At 34.1% G+C, this 23,838-nt stretch overlaps 2 protein-coding genes across 3 annotated transcripts in view; one reads left to right on the forward strand and one right to left on the reverse strand.

Moving 5' to 3' along the window:
- LOC123684887 (neuropeptides capa receptor-like) overlaps positions 1 to 21,426 on the reverse strand; it is a 34,426-nt gene extending 13,000 nt beyond the window's left edge. Inside the window, exons 1-3 of one of the 2 annotated variants that reach the window (XM_045624388.1) lie at positions 21,274 to 21,413; positions 8,056 to 8,176; positions 1,976 to 2,243 (exon numbers count right to left, since the gene is read on the reverse strand). In XM_045624388.1, coding sequence (XP_045480344.1) covers positions 1,976 to 2,243 — 268 coding nt within the window. In that variant the 5' untranslated portion in view covers positions 8,056 to 8,176; positions 21,274 to 21,413. Of the gene's footprint in view, positions 1 to 1,975; positions 2,244 to 8,055; positions 8,177 to 21,273 lie in introns of both variants that reach the window. The other variant, XM_045624387.1, reaches the window with a different exon arrangement.
- LOC123684888 (radial spoke head protein 3 homolog) lies at positions 8,968 to 15,405 on the forward strand. The gene is made up of 5 exons (XM_045624389.1): positions 8,968 to 9,279; positions 12,600 to 12,844; positions 12,897 to 13,226; positions 13,940 to 14,153; positions 15,129 to 15,405. Exons 1-5 carry the CDS (start codon positions 9,054 to 9,056, stop codon positions 15,329 to 15,331), a joined length of 1,218 nt encoding a protein of 405 aa, XP_045480345.1. The 5' UTR covers positions 8,968 to 9,053; the 3' UTR covers positions 15,332 to 15,405.
- Positions 21,427 to 23,838: the final 2,412 nt, after the last annotated feature.

Below are 23,838 nucleotides of genomic sequence, written 5' to 3' on the forward strand. Positions count from 1 at the left end.
TGACAACTAGGATCTGTTGCAATCTCAAACTAATAAACATAGATAGAGGGAGCATATTTTCAGTGAGCAAATTTTGTCCCCAACATGAACTATAAAATTTGACATGAAGCGCACGGAAATGAAAACATATCAATGATACGATATTTCATTCAATTCCCGCGTTTCTCCACGAAGAACGCACTTCTTCTATACCATAGTGGATCAACATTTCATATCAACTCAAAATATATTGAGATGAATACCTAAATATATCAGAAATTCAGAAAACAAACTATAAGCTCGCCAAACGACGTGAAACAACCGATGACACTGGGAGAGTGTTCAACCCGATCGAATATGCAGTTTTGAAATGAACAGGAAAAGAGGGTTTTTACGAATCCATTGTCATATTTTGCTCATTGAGGAACTTAACAGTGAAATTCTATATTCGAACCTATCCTGAAAATTTCAAGTTTCTAGATCTTTTCGTCAAGAAGCTATCGTGTATACAAACGGATTCGTTATCAGCGAGTCGAGAATAATCATTTTAAAACATTTCGAAATCGAAAATCACAGATATTCTGATGACATGGTAGACCGATATGTTCGGGAACGAGTGCTCAACAAAAGTGCAGATGCTGTGAGAAAAAACCTTGAAAAAAAAACTCAAACTTTACCCTGTATTTCTAAAACAAAGCGTTCGCGAGCCCATGTTTATCGCACTTTGTTTCCTTAAAATTATCCAAGGAATCTATCATTTCATTTGTATCTCCAATTGATGAACAGCCTGTATAACACTCGATCGCAGGAATCTGGCAAATTCGAATTTTCAGGATAGGTTCGGTTCTCGGAATACGAGAGTTCGTTATTACGAATAAACATAATGAAAAGTTAGAAGTTTAATGCAAATTTCATTATGATCGTGTTCCCAGAACTGGAGAAAATACAAGCAGGAATGAAAAAAATCAAGGAAAATTTTACACTATGGTCTGTTAGGTAATCCATCGTAGAATATCTAAATTCATCAAAAGAGCGGTTAACGCAATGAATTAAAAACGTAAGTTCACGCTGAACTATTCACATTTTGTCATAGGTTTTTGTACACAGGTGAGCCGCTTTGAATACTTCCTATATCTAACTATTCACTAATTTCATTAATTATTATTGATGAACGTAATTCTATTGACAACTGAGTTTCAATGTTTTTTCTTTAAAGTATCGTAGAATTTAGTTATTTACAGGAAACTAAAAAAAAAGCAAATGCCTCGTTACCCTACAAAGCGATATTCATTCAAAAAATGAAATGAATCCGAGTTCATGAGTTATTAAGAGAGATAGCACTGGGATGCAACATAATATATAAGGTGTAGTAAAAAGAAATCCATTATTTTTTCAATATATTAGGTTGAGTTGAACAGAAGATGTACTTAGGTGCATCACTGGACTCCGCCTATTCTCACATTTTCGAGGTTATTTTTTTTCTTTGTAAAATTATTTGTATTGATCTTGTTTTGTGGGAATAAAGTCAATTATTATTATTATTATATGGCTTTAGTTATCTGTATCTTGCGTTGTATACGTCCGATCAAGTTCCAATGATGGCGTTAGAAAGAAGAGATTTCGTACAACAAAAACTTTTCTGATAGTTTTGTGATAAGTTGGCTCAGTTTAGTTTGTGTGCGCGTCAAAGATGGATTCTAGAAAAAAAAACGATATGTTTCACAGTTTTTCTTCGATAAAGGCGAATATGCGAGCCAGACGAATGAAAATGTATTTTGTTTTTTTGGTCCTGATACTGTAACAGCCAATCACGCGCAATTTTGGTTTCGTCGATTGCACAAAAAAATTGTGTGGAGCCATTTGTATAAGGCTGGTCCCAAGAAGAATCGAAATAAAAGTTGCATCCTTGCAATACTTTACAGATCTAGTGGTAAATATTTTGAATTTAATATCTATTCGAAAACATAATATCTCCAGAGGAAATTTTTTCACATACCAAAAATAAGGAGCATTAAGTCTGCCACAGCCAGGTTGAATAAGAAATAGTGAGTGGCAGTATGCAACATTGAGTTTTTACGAATCACAATGCATACTCCAATATTTCCAGTGATCCCAGTTATGAAAATGAGACTGTTGATTACTGTGAGTGGCACAGCAGTACTGAGTGGTTGCTGTTGGGTTCCCCTCTCCTCTTCTAAGAATAGCCAGATAGCAGTTTCATTTAACCATTTATTCGAGGAAGATGTTTCTTCCAACACTTCCATCTGGAAAAAGAAGAACAAAGCTCTGAAAAACGGATCACTATTTTCTTCTATATTCTTTTGAAAAAGCGTTTAGAGAATTTTATCACTTATTTCCTGATGAAAAGGAGGAAATATTTTTAGAAGGAAAAGAAGTTGTCACAAAGTTTCTGAGAAATAGTTTATTTTCTTTATTCTTGAATTTCTTGGCATCAAAATCAATTGATCGTGTTTTCGTACATTATTGCGGTTTAGCAATACATTTTTCATTATTGTTTGTACCTTTAATTTAAATAGTCTTTATATTAAGTTTCTGGACGAAGCTTTGGACGATATAGGGCGAATTAATTCTATATATTTCAAGTCAAACAATGACAATTTCAAAAAATGTAAACTATATTCTTCTCGAACGATTCCAAAAAAATTATAAATTTAAAAATGGGAAGAAAGCTTCCGAAAAAATAACCGACCACGTGTCATTATTATAATTTATTTTATCAATATATTATCGATTTTATTTTGTCTGAAAGTTTTTCATCTATAAGTAGACACACCAGGGTTTCTATTCATTTTAGATAATAGCAAACCAGCACATGCATGTTGATGGTAAAGTGTGAATATATAAATTTTGTGTATGTCCGATCCTAACCTATGGCATCGAGACTCGAAGTGACATGAATAAAACGAAGAGCATCCTAAGAACAGTGGAAATGGAAACTTTGAGAATCTTCGCAGTAAAAACATTAAGAGACAGAGTGAGAAACAGCTTTATATAAGATCGATACGTAAGATATAGTGAGATGGCGGAAGAAACAGGAGAATAAATTGACAAGAACAGTATACATATCTAAGAACAGCAAAGTCGACGGTCATTAGGAAAAGTTCACAAACGATGGAACGATGAGGCAACCGTCACAACAAATAGTTCATAAAGTCTAAAAAAAGGAGAAAGATAAGAAGAAGAAGAAGAAGGAGAAGAACAATCAAAAAAAGAGGAGGAGAAGAAGAAAGAAGAAGAGGAAGAACATTGTGAAGAAGAATCAAAATGCAGCAGGAGATTCTTTTTTCAATTTCATTACGAAAAAGTCAATCAGGGCGTGGACATTATGATTAGTTTCGTAAATCGTAGAGTATGTAATGCCGGAATAATAGAAAGATAGATTCATTACTAAAGCAAAAAGAAGAGAAGGAGTAGGAGTAGGGGTAGTAGAAGGAGAAAAAATAAGAAAGAAAGAAGAAGAACACGGAAAAACGAACAAAAAAAAAAGAAAGGAGAAGGAGAACAAGAAAGAGGAGAAGAAATGAGGAAAGGAAGAAGACGGAGAAGAAGTATCAAAGAGAAGAAGGAGATGAAGAAGAAAAGGAAAAGGAAGAAGAAGCAAGAAAAAAAAGAAAAAAAAGTAGGAGTAGGAGAAGTAAAAGGACAAGAAGAAGAGAAAAAAGAAGAAGAGAAGAAGTTGGAGTAGGAATAGTAAAAGGAGAAGAGAAATAAGAAAAGAAAAAGAAGAGGGAGAAGTCAAACAGAAAAAGAAGGAGATACCACTCACCGCTACAGCCATCTATTGCAAAACGACGGAAGCAAATTTGTACACCTAATATAATAATACGAACTATGGAAATCAAACAATGCGGAAAACTCTAACGAGAAGTCAGGAGTGGCTTGAATATTAGTTGATCTCTGACCGTGGGATGTGTGACGGAAATTTTATTCCATCGCATTCGAGGAATTCATTTGCAACAATGAATGACACGAATAATTTCGTACTTAGGTCTTTTTTGCCGTAACTGATTCAAAAATAAAATAAATTCTACTAGAAACAGACCAGGGGGTGTGTACGTTATTAATTTGAACAAATATGACAAAATAAATATCTCTTCACCTTGATGTGTTTAATTTTTTTTTGTGGATCCTGTATTCTTTTCGGAGAGCTTCAATCAATCTTCGTTTTCATGATGAACTAAAGCCATTGTTAAAATAAGGTAGAGTTTACACTAAAACTTAATGAACATTCAGACCTTGGCTGTTTGGATATATGGTGGTGAAATTGAAATCAAATCTGAGAATCGATATTAATTTTGGTCTTTTTCTCAGACGATGGTCTCTTGAAGTTGATAAATCTTCCTTGCTTGTAGAAGGGATGAGAGAAATCTTTGTGATCGTTAATGACGCGATAAATGTATTTTTCTGAAAAAAAAAATCACGAGGGCTGATCAAGGATATTATGCATTACAATTTGTCTCTTTCGGATGAAATGATCTTGTGGCCGAAATGTACAATTCGAAATACCATGAAAATTCAGTTCTTGTTGTGTATTTTGCATCTTCGATTTCTTCGTTCTTCCCTGTAAATAACCGAAAAAAGAACTCAAAACTAAACCTCTAAACTTTCATGTCTCTGGAAAATTCTTTCGAGAGTTATTGTTCTGCACCCCTGAAAAAATCGCGCAAGAAGAAGAAAGAAGAGAAGAGCGGAAATTTATTTTTTCAGCCCCTCTGAAAAATATCTATCAAATTATTGCTACGGCTAAGTTACTTCTCTTGAATTAGTTCCTACTATATCAACAGATAACGTGTAAATATCTGAGTATCATCTAGAAAATTGAAAGAAAACATCCCTTAATCCCATAGGATTTCATAGTGTTCCCATTGTTATTGTTTCGAAAGAAATCTAGTTTCATTGGTCTCCACGCATTCGTTCGACATATAAATTTTTTTATTGAAAAGAGAACGATTTTCGCAGCGTACGACACACGTCAGAAATCAGAAACGCACAGTTTTCATGGTTATATTTTATTATTCTATGTTGGTACTCCAAACTTTCCGCCACGGCATTATCTGTCAATTCATCAATTTGCCTTAAAGAAATCAGTTCTGCCAACCAACATTTTTCAATGGAAAAATCACTAAATTATATTTATGGAAATATTTCAATAATTTCAATGAAAATGCAATGAATTAGAGAAAATAATGTATAATACTCGTACAGAAGGCTCATTCTACCACTCGTTCATTCCAAAACTCGCCACTTCGTGGCTCGTTTTTGAATTTTGAACTCGTGGAAGAATACCAATGCCTTCTGCACTTGTATTATAAATAACTATACTTGGTTCCATACTTTATCCCAACCCTGTATAATAATAAAATATAACCATGAATTTTATTCGAATCTGAGATATTCTCGCATGATTTTGGTCTACAAAAGATGTGGCAGAATGGATGCATTAGCCACAGAATTAGAGAAAGAAAATTAAATAATTACCAATTTAAACAAGCGTGGAACAGCTCCTGATTTATAGTGCTATTCTCATTCGTTTTCAATTTGGATATGTAGGCATATTATTATCTTCTCAATGTGGCACTCGTGATTCCACTCATGGGAAATTGTGGAAACCGGCATATATAGTCTAGCCACTCCATTCCTCAAGTTTCCATCAGACAGGTAGAATTCGAAATTTGATACCTGCATACTCCAGACACATGAATAAACCATAGGTTTACTTTGAAGGGAATCAACTCTGATTATCAAGAGACATCTCGGGATATCGAGTTAGTCACATGCAATTAGACCAAGTATTGATACGTCCAACAGAGCATAGATCTTCGAAAATGAATTTCTTGGATCAATTTCATTAACTACATTTCGATTTTCATGAAGACATATTGTCTTTACCTCGCATATACTCTTCAGACTAGATAGTTGAGTGAATATTTTTCAAATATCGATTAATAACATTGAATTTCATGAAGCTTCTATTGTCGTGATTATCCCAATTGAATAATTGTTTAATTTAATTTCAGTTGAGATTAGTTTCCATAATACACATACACTCACAAGCAAAAAAACTTGACCACCTAAAATTTTGCTGAATTTTTTGATAATAAAACATATTTCAGAAAAGTTTTCCAAAAATGTTGATACAATGTGAAAAATCATGTATTTGTAGTCTAATTTCTCAACAATCTGTGGAACAGTTCAGGAAATTTGTAAAGTGTACACTCGGTTTATTACAAAGACCATATTTTTCGCCATCTTTCAGTTTTTATTTCACATTGATATCTTGATTCCTTTTGTTGATACACGTATTCAAATAAAAACCTGGAATTATATATACACGCCAAGCTATTAATATAGAGGCAGCAATATCAAGAGTAGCATCTAAGGAGCTCTGAATGCTCAGCGATACATAGAAGTAAAAGAAGTTCTTCAGGAAGCGTAAACTCTACAAATTTTCCGAACTGTTCCACAGGGTGTTAAGAAATTGGACTTTTTCACCATGTATAAATTAAGCTATCAACGTTTTTGGAAAATGTTTCTGGAATTTGTTTTAATACCAAAGAATTTATATTCAGTTTGGCAACATTTGAGATGGTAGAGTTTTTTAACCCGTGAGTGCAGATTCGAAAGTTTTGCATCATCTTATTCTCATATGAAGGAATTTTTCAATATCATCAATTTATTGTGTGTTAGTTTCTAAAGTTTTATTTTCTAAAACTTCACATATTTTATGCAAGAAATAGATGTCACAATATCATATTGTACATTTTAACATGTGTCGATGGCCTAATTGCTGGGACACGTTAATTCAAATAAAAAAATCCCATCCTATTTAATTATCTCGAATTCTCGAAAGGTCACCTGAAAAAACTCCATAATGGTTAGAATTTCATCCCAGGGATTAATTGAAAATGATGAGTAGTAATCATACATGTCTGTTTCATTTATACGCTGGAAATTGAGTTGATTTTCATTTTGGCCATTCTGATGTATACATCCACCTATATTCATGATTATTTCGGTTCCGAGTCTACCGAAGATGAGGCTGGGTGACTTTTGTTTCTGTGACCTGTTTGCTGTTTGTATCAAAAATAATAAGTTTAGATTTATTTTCATTGAGAATTTGCGCCTTGTCTTCAAAGTCCTCTGCACCCCTTAATACATTTGTATCATCGACGAAATTGACCATGCTGCCTTCATTATTTTATATTATGTTGAGTACCTAGATCATGAAAATATACTAGAAAATTTTGCCATTCCCTCATATTTTATATTATTTCATTGTTTATTATTTCATTTTGATTATTATGCATGAATCGTTATCACTTTATCTTAGCATTAGAAACATATTCTGAAATAAGAGGCGTGTATTTAAAGTGAGGTCTCCAAGGCCATTGTATCGCCGCAAGTAGCGCTAGATGAAATCTGGCAACACTGTTGTATACGTTAGGCCTCTCTCCACCAATCGACACATGGTGGAGCTCATTAGGACGCTCAGTCTTGACGTAGCAGCCATTTGCAATGGAAGTGCCGGTTTTCGCTCCCGCCAGGTGCGAGTTACGTTCAGTCAGTAAGTTTTTGCACTCAAAAAAAACTCCACCTACAGGAATTTATCGTCAATTGGAAGAGGTGTATGGTGAGAAATGTATGGACGTGAAAAACGTTCGAAAATGGTGTAGAGAATTTTCTGCTGGCCTACTAAACGTTCATGACGAGGAGCGCAGCGGCAGGCCGTCACACTCGGACGAAACAGTGCGGAGAGTCACTCATTACGGAATTTGGTTGGGATGTGTTGGACCACCCTCCTTACAGTCCCGACGTCGCCCCTAGTTACTTCCACATGTTTTCTGCTCTTAAAAAACATCTAGAAGGAATGAAATTTGCGAACGATGAAGAAGTTCATGAAGCGGTCATTTCGTTCTTGCGCGAGGCGGCGGGGTCGTGGTTCGAGGAGGGGATACAAAAGTTTGTCGTACGAATGAGGAAGCTCATCGAAGTGAATGGCGATTACGTAGAAAAATAGCTTAGATTTCAAGCTTTACAGCAATGTACAAAACTTACTTTGAATACACGCCTCGTATCTGAAAAATCTTTGATCTTTATCAAGGGGCCCCAGATTTGCCTTGCGCTTCAAGCCCCCATTTGTCTTACTCCTCTGGTTGTATGCATAAAACCAAGCTACCTGGAAACAATAAAGGTTGAAATATTTTTCGCTCTATTGTTCCATCTATTCGTTAGGGCATGAAACCAAACTATGCGACCCGGTTTCATAATTGAAAAACAATTCAATCAACACAATGAAAATTAACTCTTCCCAGTCAAGAGTGCTAGCTACATTCTGATGCGTGTTGATTTTTTCCTCCTCTATTTACCCCAGAGATGTTGAACAGTCGAATACCTATCCCAATATTCTATGCAAACCCCACGAGGCTTCGCAAATTCCCCCCATATTAAAGTCAAACATTCACCACGATCTATTTTCGTATTCAGTTCGGAAGGGTTCCACAAACATCAAGGTCAATGTAGCTACAATGAAATTTTTGTGGGCCGTTGTCAATGGCACCCAACTTTGTTTGGATAGCAACGCCATTTCATCCATAAACAGAAACTTAAATTTTGATCAAACCGATGAGATCTCAATAGAAAGTTAGAAATACTTGTGTTCAATCGTTTTAATTTTGATGATAAAATGTGCCATAAATATTCTTTGAGGATTCTGTGACATGGGAGCAGAGAAATATTGTGGAAAGAGAAGATGGATCTATGGATTTGGATAAAATATAATGGACAGCGAATAAGTAAGCTATGACGAAGAAGCGGGCTGAAAATCACAATAAACTCTACATGATATCACACAGCATGTGACACACACAAATATCACAACTATAATGACAATAAATAAAACAAAACTCCCCTTATAATATTTGTATAAATTATTTATATGATATAGTGACATAGGAATTCTGATAGTGACACTTTCAAGTCAAACTGATTTTTGAGTGATGTGACTTCTCGGCGATTTTGTCAATTTTTGAAATTTACTAAAAAAAGGGGGGAAAATGGATATCTCTACTAGGCAATTGAGCATAAAAAAGCCGAAGGCAGGACGAAAAACCATAATAGCTTTCACACATGAAGAAGAAGAGATTGAGACCAATGAACCAAACCAGGTTTATACGTTCTCTAGTTCTCCAAGGGCTCTGTACACCAACAGAAAATTGATAGCAGGACAGGAAGTTCAAATGCCCTATGCCAATCTTATGTTTGAAAGACGGGTTGTCAGAGGTAAGAGGAAGTTTTCTTAACTAATCAAAATTCCGTATAGAAAATTCCATGTTCTAAACAAAGAACTCTTCCCAGTTCACATCATTGAATATTGAGCTAGCTTTTTAAAAATCTTATATCTCGTATAATACATACAAAAGTGTCTAAAGAGGGGCATGAATAAAGGTGTGCTCTAAAGTTTCTGACACCATATGAGTGTTTTTCTTTATTTTTTTTAAGATTTGGAAGTTTTATCAACTTTTTTAATCATAATGATAATAGTTTGATTTATTTTCCCAATTCAAATACAATTCTAAAAGAAAATTCGAATTCAAATTATTTTCGGTACATGAGTATTCTTTCAGTTCGTCTTTAATTTTATTATTTTGATTCGGATACGGTCCTAAACAATTAGACTAATTGATGATCGAACTCAATCTGCCCTGCCGTCCGTAAACATGATAACTACCGATCGGACAGACCAGAAAATTGGAAAAGCTATGAAATATAGAATATATATGCTCTTTTTAGAGTCCATTTTTGACGCGCGCTCAAACTAACCATTATCACAAGACTCTTGGAAAAGTTGTTGTAGTACGAAATATAATTTTTCTAACGTCGTATTGTGAAATCCGATCAGACTTATAGCTAAAACGCGAGATACAGATAACTAATGCAATCTATTAGAAAAATGATGGATTTGTTTTTACTACACCTAATAATTTATGTATAGACCATAATGGTTGGCATATAGAAATCTGATGTAAAATGTTTTTAATAAGAAAGATTTGTCATTTTATTTATCTTCCGAGCTAGCAAAGAGACACCACAGAACATTTTATTTCGATGCCGTCTTCTATTAGTATCAAAGTCAATGTCAATAGGTATTATATAACAAGTATATGAAGATTATTCGCTTCTAAATGTAATGTACAACACATGGACAGATGAATTGAACGATAACATAATAAATCATATATTCACTTTTGTGATGTGGTGTCTACGGGACTATGAATAAAGGAGAGCGCAAAAGATCTTGACGGAAAGTCAATATTTTTCTTGAATTTTCAATGCCTAATAATCATTATCGCTAGCTCACGGCAGTATTGAAAATATTTGGCTATTCAACCCTATTCACGGAAAATATCTATAATGCCAAATAAGACAGAAAACTGCTTGATAAAATTATTCAAGTGTATAGTTTAAAGTCTTTTTTATTTTCTCCTATTAGTATTGAAAATATATTGCTATTCCACCCTATTCTGTTGCTTGAAATGAACGAATCGAAATGTAATCTGAGAAATCAGAATATTTCACTTCTGTATTCTGTATCCAATTCTTCTTCTATCGCCAAATGTAATTCGTAATTGGTATCTATAGTAATTCTACTTGAGTTACAGAATACCAATTCGAAACGATTCTTTCTATTCGACGGATGCATTTCTATTCGATCCATACCATCTCTATTCAATTTAAAGTTACAGGTGTTACAATTCTATCATGTCACTGAGTGTACTTGAAAGTGCGAAAGAAAGGACGAAATACTACGGATCAAATAACCTGACATTCTGTATTTCAACTGAAATTGAAACATTACATTCTATGAATGTAATTCCTGAGACCTATAAAGTGGCAGCGAATATGGGAGCAAACAAAGTATACGATCGTTTTCATTCCTTTCCTTCGCTTGATAAAATATATAAGGCATATCTCTGTTGATAGTCTCTCGGGGGATTAAGACTCAACATATATTTACTCTCATCGTATCAAAAACAAATACTTAGTCGACGTGATTTATAGTGAAGACAGTACGTTATATTGCTCGAATCCATTCAAAATAAAAACACGGCTAATGAATTCAATTTTGAATATTTATCAATTCAATTGCCAAAAGGGGGGTTGCACTTGACCTTCATAATAGAAAAAAATTCTTCAGATACACATTAATTTTCGTTCTTCGTCTTAGCGAGAATTATAAAATTTTATATTTGTGAATCTTGGGGAAGGGGGAATTACAACCAGGAACCCCCTATATCTAAGTCATTGCCAGTTATTGCAACTAAACCAAGAGATGACACAATCAGAAGTGACGCCATCCTGCTGCAATCATTTGTCATCGAAAACATCATTTTCGACTGAGGAATAGGAAAGAAAAGGTTGTCATAGCCTCGATCATAGCACAGCATCGTTACTATTACTACTTAGTTAACGAAGAAAATCGATAGAATGTTTCTCCAGAGCACAACGCACACCGAAAAGCTAAAGAACTCATATTCTTGTTCACGGATTTTTTTCAATTTTAGTTTGATACGCGTTTCAATGACAAAACTATCATCATTACAAATTTCGGGTTACTAGGGGCCATTAACCTGTAGTTCCTAGTGATGATGACAGCGATTACTGTCGAAACAAGGATCAAACGCTAATGAAAAACTTCACGTGAAGAAAAGTGTGGTAACTTCTGCATTCAAGTTTATTACCTAGTACACAGATAACTCAAATTATTTCATAAGGGGTGAAGATGATTTTGTGCACTTGTTCTGTAAGGATCTTTTTATGAGTTGTTTTTGAGACATGTGGTCTTCAGTTCACACTCTTTATTAAGTCCTGATGCAGCTGGTCACGAATCTATGCGTTTTTAAACTCAAGTGATCACTGGAGCTTCCACACACTGAAAATCAAGATCCAAAAATGACTCTTTTCTTATTTCATATTTTCGATTACAATCCCAATTAGACTAGTTATACCAAACGTAACAACAAATCAACTCTAAAAACAGTTGGAAATATCCCAAAATATTACTGAATCAATTCCTTTCCCGAATTCAGACCATACAGGGTGTTCCTAAATTGGAGGTACAAATGAAATTTCCTATAAACATAGGCTCCTAAGAATTATTGTGAAAAAGATATAGAACAAAAAAAAATTCTACAGGGAAAAAATTTCACCCGAAATCTTTGAAATGTTGCACGATTGTACTTTTTCATACCTAACACGAATATGAAAACAGACTCGAAAATATCAAACGGTTCCTTCATGTGATGACGGTTCATGCTGATGTGATGAATCAATTAATTATACGAAAATAAATAAAGATTCGATAAACTAGTATAATCAACACAATTGAGTAGGACTACAAGAAACTCCCTGTATCTCGAAAACAAAGTGTTTGCACATGCTTATTTTATAATATACGAGTTTTTTTCAATTATCCAAGGAATCTCTCATTTTTTTCCTCATTTGTACCTCCTATTTAGGAACTATGTCATAACGAGATAAACTAAAAGTCAAGTTTTTTTGCTCGTCGAACTCCAGAAGCTACAAATCCTAACCTGTTTCAGGCAGTAACTATGCACAACCCGCTATGCCTCATCTCGGTGATGGTGAGTCAGCCGCAGCTAGAGCAGCTGTGGCTAGACGAAGAGCCATGGCTAGGAAAAAAGCAAGGACTCAAACTGTTAAAGCTGCGGAGCTACGTTTGGGATCGCCTCCAGCCATAAAGGGTCGCAGACATGAACCCGTTCAAACAGACCAGTACTTGGAAGAAATTTTCATCACTCCACCAGTCAATGAGATGTGCACTCAAGTAGGATTATAGATAATCTATCAGATTCCGAAATTTTATGATCTTATTTTAGACCGAACTCTTCTTAGACAGACCCGTATCGCCGTTCTATGTTCCTGCCAAAACAGGAGTTGATGCAGAGACCCAGATCTATCCAGGAGATCTTTTCGATTTCGACATGGAAGTCCAGCCAATACTGGAGGTTCTGGTTGGAAAGACCGTGGAACAAGCTCTGATCGAGGTGTTGGAAGAAGAGGAGCTGGCATCTCTGAAAGAACAACAAAGAAGGTTCTTGGAACTCAGGGCTGCAGAGGCTTGTGAGGCACAACGGCTGATAGAGAAAGAAAGAAGATTGCAGAGGGAGAAAGAGAGGAGAATCAAAGATTATGCGGAAGGAATAAAGGTTTGAATTATTATTATGTTTTGCGATCTTCAAATATACAGGGTATTTCCTCATTAACTGGACAAATATATATAGTTGTGTAGATGACACTGAGAGAGGTCATTTCTGACCAATATTTTATTGAGTGAAGTCAGTTATGTATGAACTTTGAAGTTACGATTTCGGGTTACATCAGAGAATTTTTGACTGCTCAATTCAGAAAAGTCTGTATACCTAATTGAGGTTCAATTGCCGAGAACGGCGTTTAACGGACAAATTTGGATTTATTGTTATTGTATTCATACAGAATAGTGATTTGTAATAACCTCTCTTACGATTTTCCTAACGAAAAAATTAAGGAATAAAATAATGATCAACTCTTTCGATATCAATTTTCCTATTTAGAACATATCTATTCTTTAAAACATTTACACTCATAGAATGAATAGTTCTCAAACTATTGATTTCTTGTACATCAGGGAATCATATCTCCCACATAATTCAGTTGACTGAGCTCATCTATCTGATTGAAATATGACAGACAAATACAGTAATTATTGCATCAAAAGCAATTCAATTCCATATTATATTCTTCTTCAGCGCAATTCTCCTTTAAATTTGCATTTATATCATATTTGATGTTAAAATACGATGAAACAAGTTTGTGGAGGGCTTAAAGAAACAAATTTCCGTTTATAAATGAAATCATTCTTACAATAGAATCTCATTTACAGGTCCAAAAAGAAATGGAAGAGAGGATTGCGGCTTCAGTTTTGATGCAAGGCTATCTTGCAGACCTTCTACCTTCGGTATTAGAAGGTTTGGAGTCTGAAGGTGTACTGCTTGATAACATCAAACAAGACATTGATAACACATTCATGCCATGGCTCATGAAAGAAGTTACCACTGAATTAGAAGACATTGTCAGCAGCAGAGATGTTCTTTCGGGTAAAATATAGTTTTTCAACTATTGTCTCAAATGTTAAGGGTTCGGAGAAATATTTCAGTTTCTACAAACGCATTAATTGTGTTCGATATAGATTGCCTCAGTTGGTTTTAACATAATTCACTACGCCAAGCTGGTCCAACCAAATACCGAGCATGACCTTGGAACCGTGAATATTTGGTATGACCGTCGACGTAGAAGCATGGCGGGGATATCCCTATGATTTTCTCAGCTTGGCTTTATCGTAATGAACCTATTTTTCGCCTCTAGTCCTATGACTAGATTCAGAAACAAGGAAATTTGGTACGAGTTGAAGCCGAGATATGTTGAACGGCGTTCGTTTGTTTGTGAACAGCTGCTTGCAAGGCAAAGACTATTCTTTGCCTTGCAAGCAGCTGTTCACAAGCAAACGAACGCCGTTCAACATATCTCGGCTTCAACTCGTACCAAATTTCCTTGTTTCTGAATCATTCCCCTGACTTTCAAGATTCTTGAAATTGTTGCGTCACTCACAATGATCCTGCCAATTTTTGTTGCGTTTGACACAAGTCTTGATCGAGTAATGCCTCCAATTCTGCATCTTCGAAAACAGTCTCTCTTTCACCGCCTTGCTGGTCTTCGACGTCAAAATCACCGTTATTGAAGCTTTGTAATCACTCTCGGCATGTTCTTCCACTAATAGCGGCGTTACCATAGATATTTGAGAGCATTCGATTTGCCTCAGCCGCAGATTTCTTCATATTAAAGCAGAAAATTAAAACCTCTGCAAATATGTTGTAATATTTTGAACATTTCAACATGTTCTATTATGAAGAGTATATAGTTTCTTATCTCTTCATTATAACTTTCAATTTAGTTTTATTAAGTATTGACTGGACTGAATCTAATGTATATTTAGCTTATGAGAAGACATTGAACATATTAATACGTCATTATTTTTAATATGTTATTGTAATCTATATCTTTTTTTTTTGTAGATATCGTCAGAGATATCCTAGAGAATAAGGCCGAAATATACAACGCAATATATAGCATGTTCGATTTGGAAGAGCCAACTGATGAAGCAGGGCCTGATTACAACACTCAAGAATTGACCAAACTGATTTACGATGAACACACCAAAAATGAACCCCCTGATACTGTAGTGAGAATATCGGACGAAGTGAAGAAAGAAAACTGAGATCTACAGCATATCTTTATACCATATTTTTTCATATTGAATATGTTGTTATGATACATATATTTTATAGAGAGTTCTCTTGTTTTTTTTCGATAAGATTTTTACCAGATATCAGTTGATATTTGATCACATAGGTATGTATAATCCGAACTCCGGATAATCCGAAGTACCCTATAATCCGAACGGCCCAATTGGTAAAATGATAAGTACAATCCGAACAGTATGAACTCTGCAATCCGAATGGAAGAACGAAATTCAGAAGATTTGATTCCTTTGAGAGTATCAGGAGAAGGAGTAGATCAAGGTTTTGATTCAGTAGAATCAATGAACAATGTAAATCATGATCCAATAGATGAAACAGAAAATTTAAAAAAATACCCTAGCTATTATTCCTTGAGCACAAAACCGACTGAGTTGAGAAAAGTTCAATATACTTCTTAATATTCTACATATAATTTGCAATCTCGAAATTCGGTGTTTTATGATTGGGAATCATAGTTCATAGTATGGACACCCACTTCGAACTTCATATGTTCATATTGAAAGCGTTCAATTCGTATTCATTAAGCCAAAGCTCGATAATTGCCTATGTCATACCGTTTCTCTTCAAGCGCAGCTTCCTTTTTGATGAAGTTCACGTTGTTATGCAGTGAGCTCAGTATAAGGCTCTTTTGTTTGACCCTGAATTGGTCAGTTTTGGTTTTATGGCTTTTTCACTGAGTGGGATGATATTCTCAGTTGTTCCGGAAAATTCTACGAAAGAGAAATTCTCTGAAACGCTCATTTTGGGAACAAGTTAACTTACGCTGGATGATGAATATTGTACAAGCTTCATTCCCAATTTTCAAACCTATATCCCATATTTAATGTTCAAAATAATCGTTGATGTCTAAGTACTTCACTACTTCATCCATTTATTTCTTATTATTTTTTTTTTGATCTAGTGCATACAGTGCTATTATACTTTGCAAAACAGTAACAAAAATAACGAAAATGATCTAATGAAGTCGTAATTTTCATTATTTTTTATTCCATTTTTCAGAAATTGTATGAAAATACAATTAGTGTTACTGTTTTGCAATCGGCATTCATTGATCATGTTTCAAAAGTGTCAGAGTTTTGTTTTGCTTACTATAAAAGCTATTAGTTATTTAGGATCGCTGGATCTGAAGTGGATGTTAGTATGTGGTAGCCAATGATATTATATTATTATGTATATGTAGGTAATGTATACAGTATTGGCAATGATATCCAACGCTAGGAAGAGAGATTATATCGCATTAGTTAAATAGAGATAGAATAATACGGTCATTTAAATAATTCTTTTTTCAACATTGCTTTGAGGGAAGGGAGTGCATGTAGGCATGTTCGAAATGATCAGACTACAATATGAAGCTAATACCAGACACAAAGACATGCAGAGGTAGGCCATTATACTTTACTCTTTTTTCTAATTGGACTTGCACTGTTTGAGGAAGGAAGTTGGGGCAGAGTTGTCACTCTTCTGTGTAGGGGTTCCTTTCGAAATTTTGTTTTGCTGTTAATTTTTACGCAACTTAAATTCATACCAACCCAAATATAAAAAACGAATTTCTTCAAGATCGTACGAGAATAATGTGAAATATAAAATAAATACATGAGAAATAAAATACAAAGAATTTCACGTTTGCACATGCTTTACGAGTAACAAATATCCTGAAATTGCGAAATGTCAGACACCAAAAGTTATTCAGTATAGTCTGAAATGTGATTTGTAAAAAGAAATTGGCGCACGAAGGTATTTCTGCATTTGAAAGAAGGTAAAATTATAAATTCGATTTCAAAATCTAGGATTTTGATTCTAAAATCAAATGCGTCAATATGAAAAAAAAACCTCTTTATATATTTCTTCCGCAAAGACAATTTAATTCTGGGAATCCATTGGAATGATATTATAATGATGATTAATATCATGGCGGGGAAAAGAGAAGGTTTTCGAAGATGCAGACTCGAAAGCATTACTGATCAAGACTCGTGCCAAACGCAACAATAATTGACAGGATCATCGGGACAGATGCAACAAATCATTTCAAAACGCCTGAAAGTCATGGAATGATTCAGAAGCAAGGAAATTGGGTGCCGTACGAGTTGAAGCCGAGAGATATTGAACGGCCTTCATTTGCTTGTGAACAGCTGCTTGCAAGGTGAAGACGGAAGGGATTTCTGCATCGCTTTGTGACTGGAGATCGAATATTCACGGTTCCAAGGTCATGCTCAGTATTTGGTGGGACCAGCTCAGTGTACTGTATTATGAGTTATTACTTATTAAAACCAACTGATAGAATCACAGGCGATCGTTATCGAACGCAATTAATGCATTTGAGCCGAGCATTGGAGGACAAACAGCCGCAATTAAACGAGAGATATGATAATGTGATTTTACAGAATGACAATGCTCGAAATGCTGCGAAAGTGATCAAGACATACTTGGAAACGTTGAAATGGGAAGAACTACCCCATCCGCTGTATTCTCCAGATGTTGCTTCCTTGAACTTTCGATCAATGGCTCACGGCCTGGCTGACCAGCACAATTGGATCGATTCGTGAATCGCTTCAAAAGATGACCATTTTTTTCAACGCGGGATTCTTACGCTGCCCGAAAGATGAGAGAAAGTAGTGGCCAGCGATGGAAAATACATTGAATGATAAATGTGAAACCAGTTTTTCACAATGAAGCCTCGAATTTCGAAAAAAAAAACGGCGAAAGCGAAGTTGTACGCCTATGTTTTTTCGAAATGAATTGCGTCACCGAAAGGAAATATAAATTTCTGGTATGGAGATGAATTTCACCCCCTCCACAACCAATTGGATCGATTTCAACGAAACCTAGGTGATTATTAAATGGACTTGAATTTGCAAGAGCCACACGCATTCAAAGCGGAGTCAATTTACTATAAGACTTCTTAGTGTCGCTTGCTACCACACCTTTCACGAAGAAGTTCTTTCATCTTCACAATGTGAATATTTTCAATGAACCAGTGGTTCCGACTGAAAGTTAGTAATGAAGTAGAAAATCCTTCGAGTATTGTATATGTTTAATAACTTACATGGCACCCTCGTTTAATTTTTATTTCCAAAAAAATCCTGTCGGTATTTTTCCTACAGTCTAACCGGAAACAATTCCTTCAAATTTTGCTAGAGTGTTTTTCATCATCATTATTACATATTTAGAAGAGTGTACCCAAGCAATAACAGTCCATTTAACCAATTTGCTTCACTTCGACATATTTGATTCATAAAGATGTTACGTCGTTTCTTATCTCTATAATTTATGTAGATTGATTGGTGTTCACGAAAGACACCTCTTCGTTCAACAAACAGGACAACAAATATAGTTTTCTATCAATGTTTGAAAATTGATTTTTCATTGTTTGGGTTCAATTTATATGTATACCTCGGACATAGACGTGCTCGTAGTGCAATAAAAGCAATCATCTTGAAAGCGATAATAAACTCATAAACCGTAAAAGGGTCTAATTTTTTGCTGGCGTGTCGATTTTAAAGAAAAGTAAAGAGTATTGGTTCTTTTTATGGAAAAATTTTTGTTCTTCGTCTTTGAGAGAATTCTGAAATGTTATATTTTGGAAATCTTTGGGGGGTAATTACTTTTAGTACCCCCATTTCTACGACCTTGCAAAGACCTCTTTGATCAACAAACAGGGCAACAAATTTTTTTATTAATGTCTTGAAAATTGATTCTTCATTGTTTGAGTTTCAATTTTATAGTAATGCATTTTTGGAAAAATCAAATATTTTTATAATTCCATTCAATTATGTAATATGTAAGCATATTTGAGGCGTACGAGTTTCTACTTGTTTTATATAGTAATATTTCATTTATTTATTAAAAAAAACGTTACACGACAATTCCTTGTGGAACATATCTGGTCTGAAAATAATAAGCAGAGATCCCAATGGATTGGAAGCATCCCCCACAAAATGAGTTATAATTTTTTCTGACGTCTGATAAATATTCATCATGAGGCAAAAAGTTCCACTAGAAATACGATGGAGAACACTTCCAATGTCATGAATACTTTATGAAAAAATTTAAAAATAAATTCGTTTTATTTGAGGTCTCTTGTCTCCAAGGATTATGACATTATGACACGATGAATAATAATATTATTTCTTATTATCATAAATAATTTTCATGTTTAAAATTTTTCACAACAAGCCCAGTACAAAATGTAATAGAGTTGTCTAAAATAGTATTTCATTTGTATTAATGATGAAGTTTTATACATCATTTTATTATAAGGTGCTCATAAAACATTTCTATAATTTGAATCATTAGAAACTTGCGATCAATTAAAACGATAGGTATAATGATTTTCGAAAAAAAACATGTAAAAACTACGTCAAAGTTTAATTGATTCAACGGAATCCAGGAATTTTTTACGATTGAAAAATATAGAGGCTTTTTCAGATGATCTCTCAGAAATATATAACATTTGATTTTGAAATGGTAAGTAATCAAATATAAATTTCGAATATCATGGATATTCATTTCGATGTAAACTTTTGGAGAGGAACTTTATGATGTGAGGAGAAGGATAAAGCTACTTAAAAAATGATATAAAAATACAACACAAAATAAAATAAGAAAATCATCAACTTAATTGTCGATCGGCATGAACATTCGACATAAACCTACATACAAGCTAAATTTCAACCTAGTCCAATCTGTTATTACGGAAATATTTGTCCCTTTTTTTGTTGATAACTATTATTATTCATCTGAAAGAAGAAATTTTCAATAGGTCCAATCTGTTCTAACTGAAATATTTGGTGTTTATTTTTTATATTTTCCTTTACTTTTTTTGAGTTTCTGGTGAGACTGTCAACAGAAATTTTGCAGAACGCTTGAAGTTATTATTTCACATCTATACCCAATATCTGAACACTGTCTGTTGGCTATCAGTGAGATATTGAGTATTTTCTTGATATTCTTATTCAATTTTTTTCGAGGTTCTGGTGATGCAATCAACATGAAATTTTGGGAGGAACTTCAAACAATTATTCTTCATAGAAATGCAGAATTTATATCATCATCGAAATCCTGGTTTTGAAATAATAACGAAAAAAAAAATTCAAGTATATCCGTTTTCGTGTTTATGGACCGACAGAATCGAATTTGAGAATATATAGGTCATCACTAAATCGAAACTTAAAATTTTAGACAATTCTCGCCTCAAAATAATAAAATTACATGACAAAATGATAATTTTCTGGAATGAAAGAGGTAATCTGATATCAACCAACTGAGTTCGAAATGTTGATTTTTTTTTAATTGGCAGTCAAAAATATGGAAGTATATTTCCTTCATCATCATATATTGTAAAATGTTAAAATTATTCTACCAAGTAGAATGTTAAAGGCGGTGCTCAAGTTCTATACAATTTTATCAATATTAAAGAATATAAAAAAATATATATCGAGGTGGATATCCATTTAAGAAATAAAATGTATAAAAGTTATATTTGTAAATTTCTATATAATTTTTTGTTAGTTCAAAACATAATTCGTATATTTGATAATTTTAAATATTTTTAGATTCAATTTCTTGAATCTGAATTGATGGTTTATTTGATGCAAATCAAGTTGTGACTATTATTATTGAACTGAAAGGCCAAATCTTCTTGATACCTTCGAAACCTTCTCTCGGTACAATAAAAGTATAAATTAAAATAAAGTATGAAGTTATTTTCCCGAAAATTTATTCTAATCATCAAACATTTCACTGCAATATATATAAACTAAGTTTTTTGTAAAATGGAGGGAAATGTTCACCGAAAAAAAACTCTCAAAAAAGTGTTCAAATTCGAAAAGTCCATTGAATTATTTCAATAATACGTTGATAATTGAATCACGAAACTCTTAATGAACATGGGAAAACTCACTTTTGTAGATGGAACTCAGTTGTTTTTTATCGCACACATGTTTGAAGAATTTTCGCGCAATTGTAGTCGGCACTATTAGCACAGAAACTCAGAACATCTCCTGAAAAGGAACCAGCGTTCACTGAGCTGACAGCAATGCTGAATCCTTCCTAATGTTACAGCGCGAACACGCAAAATCATGATCACTACTGGAGTTTTTCCTGATTGGGAGCCTGCAGTTTTTGCAATATTCAAATTTGGTGTTGATAATTTCATGCTTCACGGTTATGCATCATAAAAATTCATTTAGTTAGCTGTTGAAAATTACGTATAATTCCCGAAAAATTTTCACTGATGTTCAATTTCCTGTTTTTTCTTAATTAATGGTGTTGAATTTTTGATCGACTGAAATAAAATACATTAGCCCTTTGATTTTTAAATATGAATGTGAGAATTTTCAAATGGACAATCCATAATATGGGAGATTTTTGTTTTGAGATACATCGGTATTTTTTTTTTTTTTTTTGAAATTCTCTCTCGTCGTTGATATTTGTAGTACCTAATATTTATAAAGTATAATAAAAAGAAGGGAGCAACCAATTTCAAATGAAGCGATATGAGAATTAAAATTGAGGACTGATGTTTGGAACATTTTAATTCTTTATTAAAATTAGTATTTATGTAATTTTTTACGAAATTTTCGCTTCAATACTCTTGATGCAGTTTCCTGAACACAAATCTTTCAAGGAAAAACATCTCGATATGTTTTTTCCCGATTCTCCTAGGCCTTTATGAAACCTTCCAGAAGCTTAGAGCTTGAACCAGTTGTGATCTGTGTATAGGTATTGTTACTGTGTCCAAAGTCACTTCCGAAAAAACGATAAATGTTATAAAATAATGAATACCCAAGTATTTTACATGTTTGAAAGGTTCGATTTCTTTTTTAGTCAATTTTCTATTTTGTCGAATGATCTCTTTCACAAATTTATAAATTTTCGAACTCTTGCCATCCCATAACCGAAAAAAATCGATACAAATTAGTTCGTTTTCCGAAAGATTTGTTGATTATTTTTTCCAAATGAAAGCTACATAGCTGAATTTTTGGATAACTCACTTCTTCGATGACATTTAGATAGGTACACACAAAATTTCAATTATGACTCACGAAATTTCACATGAACATTCATTCATCTATTTTGCAACATATTTCTAGATTTAGTGTGATTCGATATGTATTCATCAATTAATAACCGATTTTAACTTTGTCGAATCCAATCGTTTGAAACCACTGTCGACTGAATTTTTGAAAATTACATATAATGGGTGTTTTTTTCGAGGTGTATAACTTTAAGTTGGCATTACTGTTCAAGGTGGCGACCGATTTGACAGTCGTCAAGTGATTTATTCTCAGTTTGATTTGGCAATTCATCATGAATAGACTCACGCCTGAACAACGCTTGCAAATAGTGCAATTTTATTTCGAAAATAATGGTTCTGTGCGGAATACGTATCGCGCACTACGTCCATTTTAGCAATGAAACGCACTTCTGGTTGAATGGCTACGTCAACAAACAAAACTGCCGCATTAGGAGTGAAGCTAATCCCCAAGTGTATGTCGAAACACCGTTACATCCAGAAAAACTGACTGTTTGGTGCGCTTTATGGGCTGGTCGAATCATTGGTCCGTACTTCTTCAAAAACGATGATGGCCAGAACGTTACAGTCAATGGTGATCGGTATAGAGCCATGATTACTAACTTTTGCATTCCTGAATTGAACAACCATGATTTCCAGGAGCTGTGGTTCCAACAAGACGGCTAAACATGTCACACAGCTCGTGCCACAATCGATTTATTGAAAGACACGTTTGGTGACCGCCTAATTTCATGTTTTGGACCTGCGAATTGGCCTCCAAGATCTTGTGATTTAACACCGCTAGACTACACTCTGTGGGGCTATGTAAAATCATTGGTCTATGCGGATAAGCCACAAACCCTTGACCATTTGGAAGACAACATTCGCCGTGTTATTGCCGATATAGGGCCACAAATGTTGGAAAAAGTCATCGAAAATTGGACGTCCAGATTGGACTACATCCGAGCCAGCCGTGGTGATCATATGCCAGAAATCATATTTAAAATGTAATGCCACAAGATTAACTTGCGGATAAATAAAATTCATGTCAATCGAATAATCCATCGTTGTTTTATTGCAATTTAAAGTTCTATAGCTCTAAAAAAACACCCTTTACTTAGTAACATAATTCCACCGAAAAAATAATTTAGGAACTATTTGCAACATTTTTGTAGTTTACTTTGTGAACACAAATTTGATCGGGTTGAGATTATGCGTTTATATAAATTATTATCAATGCGTGCAAAGCGTAATCAGAACCACAGAAAAACCAAGCGTAATATCGAATAAAAATTGGGAAAGCTCCAGTTCTTTATTCATTTTCGACGTACATTTAATATTGAGGAAGCCACATTACATACACATCAAGAAATATTCTATGTATTTCATTTTATTCATTCAGATAGCTCATGTCAAAGTAGTATATTGTTTGTCCAATTCAAAACGTCCTGT

This window comes from Harmonia axyridis, chromosome 7, assembly GCF_914767665.1.
Source record: "Harmonia axyridis chromosome 7, icHarAxyr1.1, whole genome shotgun sequence".
Lineage (NCBI taxonomy): Eukaryota > Metazoa > Arthropoda > Insecta > Coleoptera > Coccinellidae > Harmonia > Harmonia axyridis.